Source organism: Diorhabda carinulata, chromosome 2 (assembly GCF_026250575.1).
Source record: "Diorhabda carinulata isolate Delta chromosome 2, icDioCari1.1, whole genome shotgun sequence".
Classification (NCBI taxonomy): Eukaryota; Metazoa; Arthropoda; class Insecta; order Coleoptera; family Chrysomelidae; genus Diorhabda; species Diorhabda carinulata.
In genome coordinates, this window is record NC_079461.1 from 31,085,106 (window position 1) to 31,108,803 (window position 23,698).

General features: G+C 32.2%; 1 protein-coding gene across 3 annotated transcripts in view; it reads right to left on the reverse strand.

Moving 5' to 3' along the window:
• The window catches only part of LOC130890919 (synaptotagmin-12), a 32,791-nt gene extending 9,961 nt beyond the window's left edge, over nucleotides 1-22,830 (reverse strand). The window contains exons 1-7 of one of the 3 annotated variants that reach the window (XM_057795346.1): nucleotides 22,585-22,830; nucleotides 14,727-14,909; nucleotides 11,963-12,204; nucleotides 3,815-4,056; nucleotides 3,318-3,522; nucleotides 3,037-3,231; nucleotides 2,821-2,968 (exon numbers count right to left, since the gene is read on the reverse strand). In XM_057795346.1, coding sequence (XP_057651329.1) covers nucleotides 2,821-2,968; nucleotides 3,037-3,231; nucleotides 3,318-3,522; nucleotides 3,815-4,056; nucleotides 11,963-12,204; nucleotides 14,727-14,909 — 1,215 coding nt within the window. In that variant the 5' untranslated portion in view covers nucleotides 22,585-22,830. Of the gene's footprint in view, nucleotides 1-2,820; nucleotides 2,969-3,036; nucleotides 3,232-3,317; nucleotides 3,523-3,814; nucleotides 4,057-11,962; nucleotides 12,205-14,726; nucleotides 14,910-16,963; nucleotides 16,971-22,092; nucleotides 22,322-22,584 lie in introns of those variants that run through there. The other 2 variants (XM_057795345.1, XM_057795347.1) reach the window with 2 other exon arrangements.
• Between the last annotated feature and the right edge of the window lie 868 nt (nucleotides 22,831-23,698).

Consider the following 23,698-nt stretch of genomic DNA (forward strand, 5'->3'; position numbering starts at 1 on the left):
CCTGATCTTGCGCTTATTAACGAAAAGAAATTCTGATGAAACTAGTCATGTAAAAATTTTGCACGATCTTTTCGATTACGTGTATTCAGTACAAAATTTTTCTTTATGTTTAAAATATATTATGGAAGTTCTCTCCTACTCTATCACAGGTTGTGAGAAACGATTGATGTTCTTTTATTTTCCTCTTGTTCCAAATTAACTTTGCGAGTTGCTTCAACAAGAAACAAGGACAGTTTGAACTATACATTAATTGAATTACTATTTAATGGAAAACTTGACGTACACTTCAACAAAATGGACCCAAATCACTCCTTTGTGAAAATATTGAGGTATTAAAGGGAGAGAAGTTTCAAGATTGGAATATATACAGTAAGGCGCAATCACATTATTTATATAATATTATATGAACTGATGTTTTACTTGGTAACTACATTGAATGAAATCTTGGCTCTGCGTTATCTTTCTCTTTATTAAGGCCCTTGTACTCATAGCAAAGATAAATATACTGATTTACGAAAAAGGTGAACAACATATACAGGGTGATCTGGGACTCGATGTAAAAAATTTAGGAGTGAGTAGATGACGTGTGTATAAATGCAAGGTGGCCCCTTCCAACAGTTTATTTTTTGTTTTTATTTGATAAGTTGTAGGCTTACCATTTCAATTTTTTCCTTATGAAAGTAACACGATGTTCTACAGTATGTAGTTCAATTTGAAATGTTTATGTTTCAATACCTTCTGTGATTATTCTCAATAAATAATTACAACTTATGATAATTTCCTTCAGAATGTTTCTTTATGGCGAACGGTATCCTATCTAAAAATCTAAATATCTTCTAAACCATAAATTTTATCGAGTTAAGCAAAGAGTACCTTTTTGTTAAAAAATCAATTGAAAATTCAATTTTTGCTATCTTTAGAATGTAAAGGTTGTCCCTGGAAAAGTTACAGATTGTTAACCATTGGGCATGAGTCAGTCGCTCCTGGATTTCAGATAGTAATGTGGAATTATTTATTCCGTCAAACCCTCTACATGAGCATACGTAATCATCCATTGGAAATTCATATTGTTATTTTTTTTATGTCACAGCTTTACTTTCACGTCATCTACGCATTGCCGAATTTTTTGCATCAAGTTCCGGAACACCCTATATATTCAGAAAGCTGTTTCTGACTCCGCGATTCTTTAAACATTAATTCAGCGCTTTCAGTCAGTTATGATGTAGTATTTCATTCCAGGCTACCTCAACTTTATGACAAAATATTTCAAACTAGGTAGAGGACGTTGTAAATTCAACAGCCCACGACAACGCATATCTTAGACATGATTAAATGTACACAGATCGGGCGATCTTGGTGGCTAGGGTAAACCAGTATGAATGTTTGGAATGTATTCGATGATATAGTGTGCTATCCAAATTTTAATCTGAGATGGTGAATTTGAAAATTTTATTTCAAGGCGGCAATTTTTTTATGTGCTTAACATACGAAAAGCATACAAACATCTTTTGATGCATCTTTAAAACGGTAGCTTGCTGCAAATGATTCCTCGGTGCAAAATATTGATTGGTAGAAAAATAACGAGTCCTCAAAATATACAAGGGTACATCAGTATCTTCTAAGATCTTTTTATAATCTTTTGGTGATAGATCGTTTTGATTTTAGGTCACTTCCGATTAAAAATTGGTTCTTGAAAAAAGTAAAAATATTGACGTTTCTACCAATTTCATTCTCTATCAAAATACTTTGATTTTGACTTTAAAACTAATCAGTAGAGACCTAAAATCATAACGATTATCAACACATTTTATAGACTATAATTTTAGATAAAACAAAACCATAATTCTTTACTTGGTCGTTATGTTTTTAATTACTTTAATCAATATGCCCTATTGAACTGTTGTCGAATGTCTTGTTTGCTTAATGGATTAAATACTGATTTAACTAATGAATGTTTCCGAATAAATCCAACGTTAGATTTTGTCCGTTTTGATGCTTATTACTCCCACCACATCAACACAACCAGTACGTGTTTTTCTTATGTTTTTGTTTTGCAAGTACGTTCATATAAACGAATTTTGTATTTAGTTACAGTCGTAATTAAAACTGTTTCAATTTTTTTGATATATTATAAAGGAAGGAAAAAATAAATTATCTTCAAGTATAACACGCTAATGCCCGTCATTTTATATATTCACGAGCTACAAGTGCACTGATTTCATGTGCACACAGACCAGTATAAACATCGTACGTCGGTCTATATTGCCGTGGTGACAGGGTGCTGGGAATTGACCAATCGAATCTGATATTAAAGCCTATGGATGGATTTCTTACATCATATATATTCATCGTCTTGCGATTTGTAGTTTTTGTAATTTTGATTTGTTTTATTTTAAAGGAAGCATTAAGTTTGGTGGTGTACGTGCACTGTCGATATATCTCAAGATCCAAAAGACGCCGTAAATTCTTAAAAAATGAATGCCAAAAAAGTAAAAGATTATAAATAATCATTGTAATCTTGTCCACCTAAACTTTATAAACTTGGCAGTGGGTAGCACTATTCACGAAACTCATAAGGAAAAGCAAAAACAGTGTTATCCAGGCAAAAGTTTTTTCTATGAAAAATAAAAGTTCAAATAACTATTCTTCCTGTTTTTTCTTCTCATTTAAGCATACCAATGATGAAATTGTCTTTTTAAGTTCTCCCTCTATAGAAATTTTAGTTATATCAAAGATATACCTTCTCTGACTTAAGAGCAATTATTTGAAGGAATGTAAATATCAATCAATCAAAAACTATATATTATTAATATTACTTACTTGTCCAGTATCAGTTAATGTCACCCATGTCGTAACAGGTTGTCGCAGACTAACATCAGAAAGTCGTATCTCACCGTCTCCTATTAAAGTATGTGACAAAAAATCTGTTGAATACACGTGAAAACAAAGTACTCTTTGTGATTGTTCCCTTAAACAAAAATGATCATACATTGAAAAATATTTGAGCTTAAGTTGTAATTATATATAACGTAATACCTGGGATTCATGGAAAAAAGAAATCTCTCTTTATAACTAGGGCTTCCCGAGCTTCTATAAACTTTGGTCTGTATGGTAGCTTCTTTATCGGGGAGAAGTGACACTCTCACGTAAGTGTCTAAATTATCGTCTTTTCTTACTATCCCTCGCAATTCTTTAGCTTCAAGTACGTTAACAACCAAATCCCAACACTCGCTGGAATATAAAGTTAATTTATTAATCACAAAATAAAACAGTGCGTTTATAAAGATTACAATTTTCAAATTCGAAAAATAAATTACCTGTCATATTCTAGGCCTATACACAAATAACCAGTAATATTTAACATTTCTAGATCTCCTAGTCCTACTGATGTATCTGAACATACACTATCACACGATATAGCCCTCTTTAGGGCACTGGGTACCACTTCAATCTCTTCGCTCTGTGGTGGAACAGGAGGAGATTCAAGCGATGCAGTTGGTTGTCCTTGTTGTACATAAACTCCTATAGCATATAAAATTTTGTTATTTGAAAAAGTAAAATAAGATGAAATTAAATGTTGAATGCGAATAAAAACTTGGGAAAAAACAAGGACCTATAATCGATACTTTGATAAAGACGGTTTAAAATCAAAATGAAATCCTGTTCATAGAAATCGTCATCTATATAATTCCCCGACAGCATCAATGTCTACAAGTTTCTGAGACTATTGAAAAAATGATTATATATAATGAAAAATAGAATTTTTTTAGTAATTGAAATGAAAAATTATGAAAATAAGTAATTGTATACAAACCTGAGAGCTTCAGAGGTGGATTAGAACTTGCTGAATATTGTTGGGGGCTATTGGTTTCTGTTGCGGAACACTGAGTCACAGAAGGACTTGTCTGAGGAAACTGGAACATTGATGGGCTTGGAGGAGGGGTTATACATACTGGAAATGAGGATTGAGAAAGCAAAGTAGCCATGTTAACTGAAGAAATTGGGCGTGGTATGGGACAGATTGATGTTTTTTCGATGAAGCTGCTATCTTCAACACTGGAAAATTAAAATCAATTTTGATGAATTGGTTACTAAAGACAGATTCTAGAACAGTTTCTTAATCAATTTTTTGTAAGATTCTATGTGGCAGATTGGTCATTTCGATTTATTACGTTAGTAAGTGTTTGTCCTGAATCCAAATTCTCTCGAGCCAACGTTCAAAACCTTTTCCCATGACCCTGAGGAGTGTTAAAGGGTGGTACCATTCAAGTTTTATTGAGTATTTACCAGGTTTAACGATGAGTACAATTTGATAGATTTCCAAAAACGAGAAAGTATGAAAATGCACAAACAGCTGTTGAATAGTGGGAGGAAGATTTTCCCTGGCAATTGTTCCAACATATTGGACGATTTCGAAGAGTGAATGAAGTGAGTGAGTGAGTGAGTAATTATATTTCGGGTTAGGTGATCTTTTTCACTGGCAACGTCGCTTAAGAAATTGAGATTGCTAGTGACAGTGAATACTGTTTTTAGGTTTGTAGCAAAAGCAGCAATTTAACTATAAAGATTCATAAGTTAGCAATATGTTTGTGACACGTTGCCAAATTAATGTAAGCTACAATTTAAACTCTGACAATTTGATTTTGTTTATATTGTTACTGGAAATTTGGTTGAATAATAAGTTGCGAATATACCATAATTACTATTGCTTATAGCAGTACGAGAGATGAGTACAGATATGAAAATTTTTCAATAACAGGTATACAGGATTTCATACACTTGTTTGAAAAAAGACACAATTTAGAAAAATATACTGAATAATGCGATACCTCAAATAAAGATATTTATTTACTAAAGCTTATCGTAAAATATTTTGATATGATGTGATCAACATAACCTCTCTTTTTTATATTTCCTCAATATCAGTCATCTTTCAAATTATGGCAATGTTGCTCAAATATGATCTCATAGTCGCTCAAACACGGGTATAACTTTGTATATTGTATCAATAGGAAACTATCAAGATTGTGCTCTTGATATACATATTCCTTTTTAGCCTACATTTTCTTTATATTTCGCAATTACTTCACAACAATGCCAAACTACTTTTATACAAAGGAATAGAAAAATGGGAAAAAGCCAGAAATGTATGAGTATGTATAAGAGCCGAAATGAACTACAATTCAATGGAGGAAAAGTATTTTGCTTTGTACGCCCCAGGCAATATGACAGTATTATGAAAATCCACTCTTTCGAGAAAAAAATCAAACAAAAGCTGATTTTACATTTCAGTGAACAAACCTATATACAGATTGTCCTCGAATGTAAGCGGTTGCAAAGTTTATAAATTATTCATATCAGGTTTTATAATTCAGCGATTTCTTTTATTATGAAACCATCTGCTTTGTTCTAACAGTTTTTACCTTAGGTGTAGAGGTAATATTTCTTCTCCAATTGGTTCTATCCTTTGCTTCCTGTTTAGTCCAGTTCAATCCTTTTTTTTTGCTATTACCGCTTTCTGGACGTGCCTCTTCTCTTCTTTGTGTTTATTTCAGTTTTCCATATAACTTTAACTGCTCTATCCTCCTCCATTTTCATTATATAGCTAAATAAGCACAATTGTTGTTGCTAGATTTTTTGTACCACATTATTCACGTTTAATTTTATTGTTTGTTAGTTTATTTGATCTCGCGATTTTTCTCAGTATATTCATTCCGCATTTTGTTACTTTCTACTTCAATTGGTTAGTTTCCAGTACTCGCAACTATAAATCAGCATTGGTGGTAGTAATAATTTATATAGTTTCGTTTTTGTACGTATTTTTATCACTTTTTCACTGAAAAATACTCTGTAAATTGCTACGTATGTGAATCTTTTCTTGTTCAACTTGCTAGCTACCTTTTGGTCATTTCCATTTCTTACAATTGTCCTTAGATAGATAGTTTGTTATCCCTTTTCTTATACCGTTTTTGTAATTGCACAGTTATTTCTTTTGATATGTTTTATTACTTTACTTTGTACCTCTTCGCTATATCAAGCCGTATGTAAATTGTTTCCAGTCTTTTTTGCGTTTTCTTTCGTTCTTTGTTCATTTAGCTGTTTCATCCATGATTAATAGAAAACAAAAGAGGGCTTAAAAAGCCTCCTCATCTTACTCCTCAGTTACAAAACTACTTCATATCTTTTCGTTAACTCGTACTACATTCTTTGTTTTCGTGTAAATATTCTTTATCTTGTTTATCAATCGGTTACAAACCCTTCTGTCCGATATATTTTCTCCGTTTATAATATTAAATACTTCATCTAAATCAACTGCTGCAACGTAAATCACATTGTTTGGATCTGTTCTTTTTTCTGTTATTTGTTTTAAAGTAAATATCCAATCTTCCGTTCATCTGTTGGTTCTAAATGATATCTGTCTATCGTTTAAGGTGTTATCAACTTTCATTATAAGTCTATCCTCAATTATAAGTCAAAATAATTTGTATAGTAGCAATATCCTTCAATAGTTTTTGTAATCGTTATAACTTCTTCACTCGCCTGGAATTGTTTGTGTATCAAGTTACTAATAAGAATCAATTGTTTTAGTGATAAAAATTGACGTATAAACATCGGCTTATGTGTATATGTAGATGATTACCTTTTATTTTCTATTCTATAGTAAGATAGAGTTTGTTTGAAATATTTGTAGCGGAACTCAATGAGGAATTCTCTCAACTCAATAGCGCAAATTCTTTTCGAATACCAAAGCTCGAACCATGATACATAGTTAAACTACCCCAAAATTCTGTATACAGAAATAAGAGCTTAATGTAATCTACTAACTTTTGATATAATAAAAATATACAGAGTGGTGATATCATTTTGTATACAAACAAAGCAGTTGTTCGAATTGAGCACCATTTTCTGAAAAAAAGGGTATCCCTTCACTCAAATTAATTTTATCTCAATAGTATAAGTGTACAACTAAAAAGTTAATTTTTACAGACACCTAGTCGAGCGTGGAAAGCCTAGACATTATTGCTTGTTTTGCTCTTTTCCATTAAGCGTCTGCTTTATGTATTATCACATTTTATATTATGCAGATATTTAATAATACATTCCATTATTACAATTTCAATATTAATTATAATATGATAAGTATAAATTTCGATGAACTACAGATTATAAGTAAGAAAAATGATATATGAGAGCAAAACAATTCGTGGGTTAAGGAATAGTAAACACGAACGACGAAACCTTTTAGTATAGCTGTCCGTGTTTAAAGTGTGTGCCATTATGTCATTATTAGTTATTCGTATCATTATTTTTTATAAAAACGAATAAATAAAAAATATATAAGCTTGCGATTCCAAAAAAATGGATATTTGATAGTCACTTCCTGGTTATTAGCCCTCCAAACTCCAGCAAGTGCACCACTATCTCTACGTATACATTTGCTAGATTATTTTTGATGCAAATATCAGTTAACATCAGCTCAATATTGATAAAATCAAATCTATATAATAAACGGTAGTTCAATTAAGAGTGATCACAAAATTATTTTATCAAAATTGGGTGCATAGATACCATAAAAATTGAATTGATCTTCTTCAATGTACTACTAGCTGGAAATATAACGTTAAATACATGATTTGAAATATTTCTGAAAGGCTTCGTTAGGAATAGGTTCAATGTACTCGTTCGTTGAATGCTATGAATGGTATTAAACAGGTTCTCTTCAACAATTTCTATTAAAAGGAAGAGTCAAAAGTCGCATGGTGCTAGATCAATTGTCAAAAACTAGCAAATCAAAAGCGATTATTGGTCCATGGGTTTTCATTATGAAGAAGGTGGCTGTTGTCCTTTTTTCAATTTCGTCAACGTTTCAGTAGCTCTAACAACAGATTGAATGACTTAAATACCAACTTTATAAATATTCTCATTTATTTTTGTGGTCAGAAAATTTCCTCGCGGTTCCATGTCCTTAACTAATGCATTCATAAATTTTTAATGGCTCACACCATGAAGTTACTACGTTATTACTAGAGTTTTCTACATTTCGGAACTTCATAGGCACTTTTTATTAACAAATTCTTATTAATATCAATTTTTCGTGATAGACAGTGTCCCACTAAAACCGCTACAGTAGCAAAAATAGATTTAAATTAGTCTCAACACTTCGCAAAAAAACGGATATTCAAATGAAGAAGATGATCACTAGGAGGACCTATGCAAGAAATTGGAAGGTTAACTAGGGGACATCCAACAGTCATACACCTAAATGATCTCTCTAAAAAATTCACCATAATTAACTAGATTGCTATAAAAACACAAAACTCGTAGAAAGAAAGTTTCTATTGAAAACTCAAAGTTAAAGGATCCAATGAAGAGAAATTTGTAAGAAGACTTATACTTTATAAAGTTTTCTCGATGTGAATAATAGTTTTTCGACTGTTCTGTCAAATTTTACAAATGATTTCATTGGAAAACTCGAAAACCTTCTTAAACAAATCTTTGTATTCTATAAGTTGATTGGAACTGGTTTCTGATTGAGCCAGGCGCTCAGCAATCCAGCCTACATATATCTATCTCCTTGATTTCGAAGTATTTCCCTTTTATTCCTTCCCGGGTTTTCTCTCGAATATCCTGGCGAAGTGGATAATTCGTATATTAGACTTCCATCCTCAACTTTGCATCTTGGATTCAAGCATCTTGCGTAATGAGGTTTTTTGCCATATACCAGTAGATAGTTATCAACTCGATTATGACAAATCTTGTTTTAAGGTAAATCCCTAGTTTCTACTACCGTTGCTATGTCGGTGGTTTCTAGTCACCTGTTTCACAAATTATTTCTTCTGTACATTAGACTTTTGATGAGACCATTTGGTATGGAGATTGGAGAGACCGGTAGTATACTGGCGAAAGCAGTTATCGTAAACCCGCCTGCATTTTCACACCAGAATGTGCAACAGAAATGGATAAATTGTCTTTAGAAACTCATTCAAATATTGGTGGTTCCTCTAATATTTTACTTTCAATAAATATAAGCAAGACAATAAACTTCATCTGAATAATGCTAACAATATAGCTTTCAGTTTTCATATCACTTTTCCTATTTCGTAAAATATTCTATCTTAGGATAATAAAAGTTTTAAGTAATCTTATTGGCGAATTTCTTGTTTAGACTGCTTTTTTTAACAGATTGAAACTGTCAACTCCACTTTCCTCTATCCTTTTTCTCTTACACAAATCGTATTATCATCATCAAAGATTCATTGCCTTTTCCGACTTTCATGATTCTGTGGACAGCATATGTTAGTGAAACTGAAATAGCGGAAAGAAACTCTTAAACTTTCTCGTTCGAAACAGAATTTATGTTTTAGCTCAAATTTGAAATAACAGCTAAAGAGTTTTCCAGGTTATTTTTCCGCTATTCATTTCTTTCGTTCTTTGATTCCCACAAAACACCCAACACTGTTCTTGTGATTATTCAGTCGATATTGGAATATTTTGGTTCGATTCACTATAAGCTGAATCAAGATTTGCTGATCTATCTGATATACCTGGTACATTTTTACTATAAATTCCAAGTATAGTGAATTAAAATGAAAAACCCATAATTTATGAACTTCCTGTATAACAACATTAGCACGATGGATGATGACAGTGACGTGAAGTGCTGATAGCGTACAAACACCGACACAGCAACTTCGAGTTAAAATGAAAAGATGTGAGTGGAGGATGGTAAGATAAGAAGTTCGGAGTCAAACATAATTTCAGCAGCTACTCGATATTCAGTTATTCACGCCGATAAATGGCAAAAGATCAGTTATTCGAAGGGTTGATAAGCCAGTCGAGCTTCATTCGGTTCTATTCTCAATATATGTATGTTGAATCCTCGAAAAAGCGATAATTTATAGGGTAAGGCAATAATAAAATAATTAATTCATAAAACGAATGAAAAGGATTTTACAGAAATTAATAACTTTATGTATTACGAGTATATTTCGACTTACAGTTTCATCAATTACTTGGGAGTTTTGCCAGAAATTGTATAATGTTTGCTCTCGAATATCCATTAATTCACATGAGGTTTCCATGCAAATAAATTTATATTCAATTACAAAAAAAAACAGTTATATTAGACAGAATTTTTGAATGTGGTGTGTGTGAAGAGGAACTTTTGAATAAATAATTATATCCATCAAATTGCTACAGGGAATTCTTTATAATTTTATCTAAAATTAATTGTGCGTACTAGCTATTTATGTAAATATATCCACGTCATCATAACATAATATTCAGCCCATTATTATAATCCATATTCCTTGGATCCGTACCCACTCAATAAACTTCCGTATTTGTTCTTTTTAACATTTAACATTTTGCATTTCATCGCTTTGATTTCATAATTCTTATGGCTGTGAACCTCCAAAATTCAGCTAAGAAAGCTGACGGACAATACAAAGGCAGACTACAACCAGGCATCTAATACCAACAAAAAACAGCTCGAATATGACCAGCAGTGGAGACTTCGAGAAGAAAAACAACTTAGAAAGAAGACGGCACCTATTAGAGAACATACTTTATTGAAGTGAAGGATTTGGACTAATGTCTTTTCGCTGCGAAGATTCAATAGATCGTGGACGATACTGCAGATTCGAAGCTTACGGACTACACTACCTAAATTACGTCATCCAACAGCTGAACAATGATCAACAGTGGAGACATAAAAAAAGAGGAAGAAAGAGGCCTGCAGATCGGTGAAGATGAGTAAAATCGCGAGTAGGAATATCTTCATATTTAGGAAATCGTTAACGTCGTTTTTAGCTGTAAGGTGTCGACTAAGACGCATCAAAATTGAAAAAAGGACTTCCTTGAAGAAAAAATATACATAAGTATTTGAACCCTTTGGAAGAAGAGAGGTGAAGGAGGGGCCAAGATTGACAACTACTACAGATCATATTGAGAGATAGTAGGACGTTTTTTCTTGGTTCTTTTTGGGTATGTATATTGATTTTTTGCAGTTACTCTGTAACCTATTCTAACTAGTTCGTCAACCAGACGTCAGATACATCGTCTTTAGTTAATCTTATCACCAGCGCGTGGATTTCTAGCTATTATGCCATAAGTAGTTTTTGATGGCAGATGTATTTTGTAAACATTTAAGAACGAGACCTCAAAAGTACATGGCGCTTCGGGAAATTTAATTTTTAATAATTTGACTGAAGTGCTAAATAAAAATGAAGGGTATAGAGTTTTAAACCAAACAGCAAATGTTATTAAAGGAAATTTTGTTTTAGATCTTGTGATAGATGCAACTATTGTTCCTTAATTTAAATATGCACCAATTACCAGCGTGGATGTTGAACGGAGTTTTTCTCATTTAAAATATGTGCTATGTAATAGAAGAATGGGATTTACTGTTGAAAATTTAGAAAAACAATTAGTTATTGGTTTATTAAAATACGTGTAGTTAGTAAAAAATTTCATTTGTTCCAATTATTTAGTGTTTTTTTTGCAAGAAGTAAGTTTTTGTTTTGTTTAACACAAAGTAGTTTCTTTATTCGTATTATCTTATGACGAAATGACTTTTATTTTTATGTTTTTTGTGTAAAACTGTGTTATATTAATGTGTTTTTATAAATTACTTTTCCCTGCTCTTTTTCAAATTTCCTGGATATTTATGAGCTTATTTTCAGAAAATTTTAAGCTCCTATTTTAAGTTTTTTTATGCTTAAAAATCCTTGCTCTACAATTTTCAGTCGTACTAGGTACTTCAAAAGCACGCCAATCCAAACCTTGCAGGTGATTCAAATTCTATATCCAACCAAAACTCCACAATATGTGGTTGGTTATTGTGGAGTTATTGAAACAAAAATTTTAATAATTGTTTTCTCAATATCTCGTAAAAGACATGCATCAATTCTGAGATGAGATAAACGTACGATAAATAAAAAAATTAGATATTAAATTCTACCTGGTTTTAGTGGGAGTGATTATAGGATCTACTTTTGAAGGTGTTTTAGTCGACGAAATAGTGACAGGCACTGGTGCGGGTCTTAAAGGTTGAGGAGGAATAGAACTGTCGTCTTGAAAACGGTTCCAATCATCCGTAAGGCTAGTGGTGGCGAGAGTGATCTTGAAATCCCTGTCTACCGAATCGAATCTCTTGAAACTGCCCGTGCTACAATTTAGTTGGATATCAGAGTCCGAGTGAACCTGAAATAAAAATAATGATTTGGGATCTAAAAATGAACTAATGAAAATTCACGATGATAAAATATATTTGTCGAAATTTGTTCGAATTACAATGAAAATTTTGAATAAATATTGGTTTTGGTTTTCACAAAAATAACTATAGCTTTCCGGATTAGAATATGTATTTTTTACATAATTTAGTGATAAACAGAATCCAAAAAAACAAGATATTCATGAACTCTATATGATCAACTAAATTTCAGCAATAATAAAAATAATAAAAGTATGAGCAGCTGTTAGTAAAAAGTATTGTTTTCTTTGTATAATAGAACATATACGAGGGCAGTTTAATGGAAGGGTGATGTTCCAAAAGTTAGTTTTAACGCCGATGTAAAGAAAACTCTTTTCTTAGTGGATGTGGAGTGAAAAAAAAGCGAGTTTCTCCCGAAAGTATCGATTTCGGACTTAAGAAAAAAGAATGAATTTGTTGATGAAACAAGTTTTGTTCCTTCCCCGCAATCCGTCATATACACACGATATGGGCCCCTCCGATTATTTGCTATTCCCAATCTTAAGAAAATATCTTGGAGGTAATCAACTTCATACAGATAAATAGGTGATGGTAGAGTAAAAAGGAAAGTATGCTCAAAAATAGAATGAATAAATAAAAATGGAAATAAAGTACTGAATACATTACATCGCTCAATAGAATTAGTTTGGAGGAACAGAAAATTCCTGGCTAGCCAATATATGAACCATATTTAATAAAAAGAAAAAAAATATGATTACACATCTATCACCATATTAATTTATGTCCAAAAAATCAACAATTCATATTCTAAGCCAAATGATTGGATCAAATATGGTTAATCACATTCGATACATAGTTTTGATGGCCCAGAAAGAAACACACTAAAAAAATGACAAATTTACAACCAGAACGATAATAAAAAGTGTAGTTGATTCAAGATTGTTTCGGCCACGACTCTGCATCTCATAGTTTTGTCTCACTTTCCAAGATGTTAGTTTACTATTTCGAGGTACCTAAGGTTTTAGTCAAAATTGGCAAGACATTCGCAGAGTTGATACTCTGTTGTCGTCCTTTGCCATATTTGAGACGGCAAAAGACTGACCACTAATTTAATATCGTTTCTGGACATCCTTAGAAGTTCCTTAGACTGTTATAGTTATACTTATGAATTTTTTTACTCTCTCATGTTTGTAGTGTGTTCCCAGTAAGATTCTAATTTGTAGTTGTAGTTGATATGATTTCTCATGATGTCATATATAATTTTTTGCTTAGGATTTCTACTTCCTCATTACCTGGTGGCCTGGTAGCCACATTGGAATTATTTGTTTCTGTAAGCTAGTGATTTTAGAGTTTTTTTACACTTCCACGCTAGCCTGGACGTGAACTCAATAGCTTTCAGTGTTTTGAAGGCCGCTTGACTATCAGAGTATGTAAATGTTTTATTTAGGGAGGTTTATATTCTAACACTCCTTAGATCATTTGCTTATTGCTTATTGCTATCTGGAAAATAGGATTTTTCTGGTGGTATGGAGAGCTTGTACTTTGGTTCAAAAATGCCCGATCTAGCTCCTTTCGTTAGGGATGCATTTCGGTAACGGAATGTGAAAAATGTAAATTAAAGAATTTGATATAAAAACTGTTGAATCATGCGAAGCAACGGAGTATCAACAACTTCTTTTAAAAATATAATTCATATAATAAAACATTTCGAGCTAAAAAATACAATTATTGCCGACGTCCAAATATTCGCATATGAAGATGTTCAGAACCCCAAGGAAAACATTTTATAGATAGAGCTAAGTGCTGGAAAGTAGATTTATGTAGCTGAAAATAAAACCAGCTGATATTAACTATAAAATTACGGCTTAGGAAAATATATCCTTGAACGTGTAAACAGTTTCAAATAGGTACGTTGAATCAATTTCAGATGGCATTCTAGTCTAATTCGCAACACGTGATTACATTTGACGCTCGAATACCAAGTCGAGGGTGAGCTTGAATTTGCTTTTTTACTCTCATTAATTTGTAAAAATTATTGATCACTTGACTAACTGCACGTGTGTTTCATGTTCCCTTACTCTTAAGGAGTATTATGAAAATTCTATTGCACGAGATTTGAATAGTTCATTTTTGCCATTAAGTACGTAAATTGGTTCAATAAATGATGATATTTTTAAAAAAATGATTGTTCTAACTGGTATATAACTGAAGCAGTTATTGCTTTTACTGTCAACAATTTCTTCAGCAAAATTTTCTTAGTAATAAAGAAAGATTATAAAAAATGAATGTACATTGGTCCTTAGTGACGTGTATAATTTTAACGAGTTATTCTTGACATACTTGTATGAATGCTTGTGAAAAAGGAATAATTTATATAATGTTAAGTTTGTAATGGCAAGCCTCCACTGAAGACCTGCGTTTTTTCATCAAGTTTCATATAAAATTCACACTTTTCTTTACTTATAAATTGAGTGATTGAAAATTTCTTACGAATAAACGCTTAACGACTTACTAAATATCCATTAGCGTTGTAATGACCCTTTAATCTCGTTAATAATGCCTTCTCCTCTTTGTTAGATTGTATCCATGCCTGTATCCATCCTATGAAATCAAGCGAATGGAAAAAAACGAAAAAAGCTATTAATAAGATAGCGATGACGCAGAGAATAACTACAGCCAATTGTACGTTGCCCATCTGAAATTAAAAAAAAATATTCAAAATTTTGATAAATGTTTTAGTGGGAGCTTTCTATTCAAATATTAGACCATTGATTACCAAAGTGGACCACGTGCATCCCTAGGTGTCCACGGAAAGCTCTAAACAGAAGTATTTTTGAATTTAGATCTGATTTTTTGACGATTTGTTAATATGGCTTAAAAGTATCAACTTAAACTAGTAATAAGTATTTTAGAAGTGGTTTACGAGGAAAAAAAGTCTTTCATAGACCATACAATAACATAGACTTCTAATTCTTCTATTCTCTCCAGTAAAAGGAAAGTGGTAAAACATCTAATAGGACTAATGTCAACAATTCGAGATTTAAGTTTCGCTTTCTTAAAATCCGAGAATCAATTTTACAAAAAGCGGTTCTAATCCATTAAGACAATTTTCTCATCTTTTCCTTAAAAATAATAGAAATCATTTCTAAATCTTTCAAAACAATTAAATATTTGCCAATTTCTGTGAAAATCATTTACCAATTATGAAAGATTTCAAAACGGTGCTCAATTCTTTTGGAGTCATCAGTAAAATCACACATGTTGAATGGTCTCTGATGTTTGTTAGCATTTTTTGCATTTATCAGATTGAGTGTTTGAATCCTTAATAACATTTTAGTTATTCGTGTTAATAAGTTTTGGATAGCCATCATGAAGCCTTCGGTCTCTGGAAAGAGATTTGCGCTAGTAAGACATTTGTGTGAAACTTCTTTGTCAACATGTCGTTGGTTGAGGTAGTGATGATGATGATGATGATGATTTCGTGACCACTGTTCCAGCTTCTCGATAACTTCGGGTGATAGTTGTTCTTCGACATCATTGTTCATGTTAACCTCTGAAACACTCTAGATCTGTTTTCGTCCACTTCAGGATTCCAAAGAGTATGTTAAAACAGGTGTCGCATTTAATTCGAGTTTCATAAGCGACTTCACTCTTCTGGTGTATTGGTTGGATTCTAGCTTTTGCCTGCTTGTGGTCCAGCAACTTAGCCTGTTGAGATCCTAGGTATTTGTAAGTTTCTCCGTTTGCCATCGCCTGTACGATATCTCCGTTGGGAAGTCCAAACTCCATATGTATATCGGTGGAGAATCAATGTGTTATATAGAGAAGGTGATTGATTTGATGTTTATTTGCTGCTTATAGCTTGATATCGTCCATATGAAGAAGATGAGAGATGGAACAGTTGGTGTCTCTGTTCGCTTCAATCTTGAATCCGTACTTTGTATCATTGAGCATGGTAGATAGGGGCAGCAAGGCAGAACCACAACGGACTCAGGGAGTCGCTCTGGTATATTCCCCTAAGAAGGGGTATTTCGTCAGTACTGAGGGAATTTGGACCGATGTCAAGATGTAGGTTCGTTCGCCATTTCTTCATCGTTGTTAAAAGGAAGCTTACAATAGTTAAGTGAACTTTATAAACCCGCAAGACAATCACAAGCTAGGAATGAGGTACACTATCAAACGCTTTCTTATAATCAACGAAAGCAGTGTGTATATTCCGGTGATCTCTCTGTGCTTGTGCTGTGTATCACAGAGTCCATGATAAGTTGTTTTTTGCACCTTTGATGTGATCTTATGCAACCTTTCAACTTTGGAATATCTTCTGGGTTCTGTAGGAGGTGAGAAAATTGCTTCGCTAATATCTTGTGTATTGTTATTATTATTATTATTATGGAAAATCGTAGCAAAACAACCAAATACCTTTTGAATTAAGTTTACCATACAATATCGAGATGTTGAAAGAAACAAGAAATAATTCGGATTGTTAGTAAAAAAAATTGAATTGATCAGGAATGGGAGATTGAAATTCGAGATCAAGCGCATTTGTAGGTTCGAAATTACTTTGTACTATATTTAGATTATTTTTTATCAAATCTCATACTCAATAATAAGAGAAGCTATAAATATTATTGGAGGAAAGATTTTCTCTTTGCAGAGAACGAAGTGTGAGCAGGTTTGGAATAAGATATCAGATAAATAAGATGCGAAATTAGAAAGTACTAGAATATCAGAAAATATTTTAATATGTACCAGTGAACGAGTTTCAAAATATCGTAAATGTACTTAATAATTCCAAAAGCTCGTAAAATAAATAATATTTTGTTGTTTTATTAATAGTAGAAGCTATATTGATGAGTAACAAAAAAATCTTTGCTTGACAGAAAATAAGAAAAATGATTTTTACCCGCATCAAAAAAGATTTGCGTACTTTGCTCGTTTTTTTTATGATCTTATATCGAAAGAAAATCCCAGAAATTCTTTATTTATTATTTTTATATATTTCACAATGATTGAAATAGAATTTCATTCTACCTAATTTCGTTTATTACGTACGATGTTTACATTAATAGGTTCCAAGTAGGATGGTCCCAAAAGTACCTGGTGCAACAAAGAGAACACAAAAATTTTGGCAAATAAATATATTTATTATAAAATAAAATAAACAACTCTCAACTAGGATACAAGGCCAGTACAAGAGCTGTTTGATATTGGAAAATATAAATTGATATATTTTGGATGCTACTACTTTTTGGTTTTTCTGGCTCCTGCCGATGCGAAAAATTTAGTAAAATCACGATAAATGACGTAAAAGAATTAAAATCAGTGTCAAATATTATTAGATATTCAAGAAAAAAGACCTTTTTACTTATCTATAGAATGAAATATGAAAATAGCAATAATATGAACTACTGATGTAGCAAATTTGATCTCATTTAAGGTAAATGAAAACAGTTTCACTTTTACTGAATCTTACTGAGAGTAATTTTACTGACGCTAAGTATTATCAGTATAAAATCGATTCCCATGATTCAAAAATATAATTTTCTACAAAATAAGTAGTAAAACTTCGAAAATGTGTATATTTATTGAAACGTAAAATATATTTTCAATAAAATAGTGCAGTAAACTACCACATCCAGATTTACTGAAAGGAAGACGATTTATTCCGTAAAATTCCGTGAAGGAGCAATAAATATTTTATCACCGACTTTTATGTAAACTGCAGTCTCCTATATAACTTATAAAGGAGTTATCAGAACAACAAGCTTATATAGGATGTTTTTCAGAGTATCGAATTTTAATCAATTATTTTTTTATTTAACCTAGTTTCACTATGGATGTTTGTATGTATGGATTCTTTGGGCCTCGAATACACTACGATCCAAAGGATCTATTGTGTCCCCTTTATTGATTCGATACTGGAGAACCCAGCTGATCCATTAATCTCACTCCTTTTAAAAAGTCTAGAATGTGGGATGGCTTTAATTGCCAGATATCTTCCTCTTCTATTTCATACGCTCCCAGGTGTAGTGCTCAGGAGCTCTTAAGTGTTTCAAACTTCGAGAGAATGTGGTAGAGGCTTCGTCCTCTGAGCAACCAAACCTGCAAGCCGCATTATATGCTAGGTCTAGCGTTCAGCAGATCTAATCTGGTGATAGTTTTTGAATGTCCCTAATATATGATGGCTCTTTTGTATTTGTATCGTTTGTTGCTGCACGTCGACACTCTATTCATTAGTTATTATGTTTCTGTGTGTTAGCAAACGCAATCCCTCCGTAATTCATAATAGGTGCTTTGTTTTAGAGGTTCACAACTTTATTTGTACTTACACCAGAACGACGCCTGCAAGTTGTGGAAATATTGGATTTGTTCATCAAACTTATCGTGCACTTCGTCTTTCATCAGTGCAGTTAATTCAACAAACAATAAATCATTTTTGGACTACGTTCATTCTCATTGATAATATGTATCCCGTAAATCCTTAAGCAGTGCCCAGTGAAGAAGCTGTAGCCGCAACTCGTTATGTAAGATTCTACGAAAGGATTTAGGCTCAAGAAGTTACAAGCTACATTCATATGCGCTGCTAGCAAGCAGAAATCGATATTGATATGATTTCCATTCACAATTTTGCTCACGATTGAACCTCATTTTTAGTTGAAATGGTAAGTAAATAAATGAATTGTCGCATTTGGAGGTAGGATGATAGTACCCAAGATGTATTGTTGTAGAAATACTATTATATCCACAGGAAATGATTTTTGGTGCACTTTATAGGGTAGCGGAGTCATTGGTCGATATGTTTTCAAAAACGGTGATGATCAGAATATTACTGTCAATGGTGAATAGTATAGGAACATTATTAGACATTTTTTTTTGCACCTCAAACAGCTGGCATCAATCTTACTGGCATGTGGTCATAACAGGACGGAGCCACATGCAACACTGCGCGTGCTACAAACAATTGATTCTTTCAACGAAACGTTTGATCAAGGAATAATTTTATGATTTTCCGGTTAATCGACCAATAAAATGTGATTTAACCCCATTGCTTTATTTTTTGAGGATTTTGTAAAGTCACGTCGATAAACCAGAGATAAATGAACACCTGGAATTCAATATTCGAAGATTTATTGAGAAAATCGGCCGCATATGCTGCCAAAATTTTGTGAAAATTGCAGTAGATTTGCGCCTTGTAGTACCAGCCGTGTATGCCATATGGCCGAAATAATATTTATATATTAATATCATAAAATACATTTTCTAAGCCCGTTTCACGGACATTAAAAATATATTTCTTTGTTTTATCATGATTTAAACTTGTCCAACTGTAGAAAAGTCAGTATTGAATTGTATCATTGCGATTAAAAGAAAATGGAAAATTTGTTTAGCCTCATTAATATAAAATCTATTCACAGGAATAATGGGCTTTGTTTGAGTTCAACGAAGTATAAAGAATTCTGTCTGCTAAAAGACTTTTGATTCAATAACCGCCGAGTCAATTATACTGTTTGTTACTTTATAGACTATTATTGATATTAATCATTTTGAATCAACTAATTTTCGAAAAAGAGAAAAGTTGTAATATAGAGTGCCTTAGGATAAATTAGAACAATTGGCAATTTCAGTACTCTTTTGGCAATCGGTTACAAAAGTGCTTACAATACACTAGTCAGCTGTATGCAGTATAATTAGAGTTAATTACAAATCAAACTAGAGTCGCAATAACAAATTTGCTAATAATATTAGGGAATATTCACGTCAAGTCTTATTTCATGGAGTGAATTGGGTCATTATGAGAGTTCTTAACAAGTTTTGCTATTAAATTTTTCGATTTTGTCAAATAGAATTTGATGAATTTAATGAATAGAAATAAGGAAAAATCACACGTGGTCAGGTTAGACGAGTAAGGTGTCTGGGAACAAACCATTTTGAGCCAAAAAATGTTGAACGGAAATAGCTGTTGCTTTGACATAGTGAAAGAAATATTCTCAAATTCTTAACACTTCTAGCTAAAAGTTTCCATTGGAGCTCTAGTCTGGTGGAACAAACTCTTCATGAACCATGCACTAAACATCAGACAAACAAATCAACATTGTCTACATGGTTGATTTGACTTATTATTAACTAGGCGAGGATGACACTTTCCATTGACTTGACAATTGCTTTTATTCTGGATTGTAATCTTAGCATCACGACCTTTGTCATAAAATATGGATCAGCTTCATGCTGTGATTAATATGAGATATTAAGATATGTTTTAACTCCTTTCTGAATGTCAGTCAGAGCCCCAGAAACTCTTTTTATTCCCAAATCTTCCGTTAAAATTCTTTAAATACAGCTCGAAGATAACCTACTGCTTAGTAACAGTTGATTCAATTGTCACTAGATGGTTTTTGGACACAAGATCTCATATTTTTTATTTTCGTCTTTTCATTTAAGTTTTTTTCATAGCGTCATCGCGTCATCTTTATAAGCTGTTTACAGCATTAACACTATAATTAACGAAACGATAACAAAGAAGTGCTAGCAAAAAATCATGAGAAGAAAACAACTACGATGATATCATCATGAACTGGTAATGAGTTGTACTATCTAACATTTCGCGGAAGAGGAGCTCCACTCAATGCTCTTCCGGTTATGATTGGATCCCTATAGTAGAAATAAGCTCAAAAGGTGACGTTTAAGGTTTAGGGAAACTACCCTTTGGTCCAGTTTAATCATAAAACAATTGCGTTATTTACTGACCCATTGATCTTGAACATTGAATTTATGTATATCTAGTAACAAACTCATTTTGACTCATTAGTTAAGTTTAAAATAAAAATGTTATTTCATTTTAATGAAAAAATAGCTTTTACCCGCGGCTTCGCTCGCATCGAATCATTATAATAGAAAATAACGAACTCTGTAGCTATATTAGATATAGATCTTTGAATGTAGAAAAATTGCCAAAAACCTACAAAAATCCATAACTCCACATTGAATGTCCGCGCCTAGCTCCTCTCCAAGTCAACCGATTTGAGTGTTCAAAAACTCAAAAGAAAAAAGGTGTTTCAGCGAGTGTTCTTAAACCAAAACGAACTCTGTAGCTATATTAGAACCTGAGATATAGATCTTTGAATGTAGAAAGATTGCCAAAAACCTACAAAAATCCATAACTCCACATTGAATGTCCGCGCCTAGCTCCTCTCCAACTCAACCGATTTGAGTGTTCAAAAACTCAAAAGAAAGAGGGTGTTCTTAAACCAAAACGAAGTCTCTATCTTGAATAGAACCTGAGATATTGAGGATAGAACGTGTGTATGTGAAAAACTCCCATAAGTAATGTACAGGGGGAAATCGCATTTGAGTATAACTTGAGAATGGTGAAAATTAGATGAAATCCGATGGTTGATGGCTGATCTGTGCATCAATACCTTTCATTGAAAAAAAAAAATTAAGCAAATCGGTTGGGAAGAACGCCTGAACGGACTCGGAATGGAAATCATCAATTTTTTTAATATATAAGATTGTAATATACAATATGTTTTTTATTTCACTTTTAAAATTTTCAATCATCTCTTTAATGTCCTTTTTATTATAGTAATATTTCCATGGAAATATTATTTGCAAATATATCCTAATAAAGTCTTTCTCCACCGGTTATATCAATATTCTGATTCATTTATTTTCCATTTTTCAAATAATAAACTCCTAGAAGATTACAGAAATGTATTGAAGTATCCCCCAAAACAATAAAAAATCTCCTGAAGGCCCTGTTATTGTATTTTATTATTTCATATCGTCCATATCGAGCAACAATTAAAATCAAATATGCGAGAACCTCAGTGTTTTGTAATGAACAAAATAAATGTTATGATTGAACACAAAAATTGTACCTTTTATGTCATTTTATGATAAATTCCAGATTATTTTGTTGCTATCCTACACGTTCCTTCACTAAACATTTGAAAAGCATCAATAATAACTTCTATATATCAATAATAAAGAGAAACTTGTGAAAAAATAATTATTTACTGTCTCCGGTGTGCGTGCAAAGCAAAAATTGTGTTAATGTATAACCCACAGTTACATTGTGGTAGTTCAGCCGCGTGTTTGGAAGTTACTGACGCTATGCTTCTGGAGTTTTGGGAGTTTTACTAGAGATGTAATGGATTCTGCGCGAACAAACCCTGAATGAAAGAGTCTACTGTTAAATAAAGGCTTTTAGATTATTCGTTCAGATATTTTAGAATACAGTACAGGCAAAATCTAGAACTTCATGTACTCCGTTCGATAACAATGACATTGACCTTATCATTATTAGTTTTGATTGCTTTTTCAGGCAGTAAGGACTGCACTCTTAATTTAATTTAATTAGTCTGTTGTACCTTAAATTTTTTTCCAGTTTTGCAAAATTTACATTAATTATAAATTCACCCATCACTATACTTATGTCCTTCTCGTTTTTCCTTTATTCTGCTACATAATTTTCTCTTCTTTAACTTATTCTGTATATTTCAAGCTTATTTCCAATATTCTGCTATTATTTGGATCTAAAATAGAAACGGTGGAGGTCTTCCATCACGTGATTAATACGTCAGCACAATATTCATATGAATCAAATCAAAATTTCTGACAACTTATTAGAAATAATCGTTATGACTAATATTCCAAAGGTCGGCTTTTCACGAATAGGTAAACGAATTTTCAGCTGTTTTATTGTTTATATTTCATTTAATGGTTAAAGTTGATATATTCAGCAAAACTTTTGATAAAATTATCGATATACTGGGCGACTAAGTTAAAAAATTTATAGTAATTCGTCAGGTCAGCCATGTCTTATTATTGGAAAGCAGATTTTTTGCAGGATGACATAACTCTGTAGTTGTTTTGATAAGCAATAGTTCTTAAATAGAATATTCCTAAATAGCTTGAAAATCGACGTTTCGGTAAATATATTACCATCATCAGAGCAATAAACAAACAAAAATATCCATAATAGACTAGAATCTAGTACTAGAAACTGAAACAACACACAAGAACTTTTGAAGTTCTAGCTGAAACCCAGAACACTTTTATAAGTTCACGCTCTTTAAAAAACTCATTACTTTTTTTATGAAATTTTTAAAAATAATTAGTTAATCCTAACTTTGTAAACGTTTAGAAATCAGAGCTTTTTTTCTCAGAATTTCAGATACCACATTACAAGCTACTGGTGAAAAATCACACTATATAGATGCAATATGATGTGTAATCTTAATTTTCATTAATTTTATTTAAAATGCAAGCATTATAATCTTCCCGTTACATGGCATTTTAGGCATTATAAAATGTCAAAAGCTTACAAGTTGACGATGTACTTTATTAGAAATCACAGATGTAAAATTGAATAAAAAGTCGAATTAGTTCTTAAAAGGACTGTTTTTAACAATAACACACATTCAATCCAAAAATTCGCTAAAAACAACACAATGAATAAAGCTCATATAACCTCAAAATACG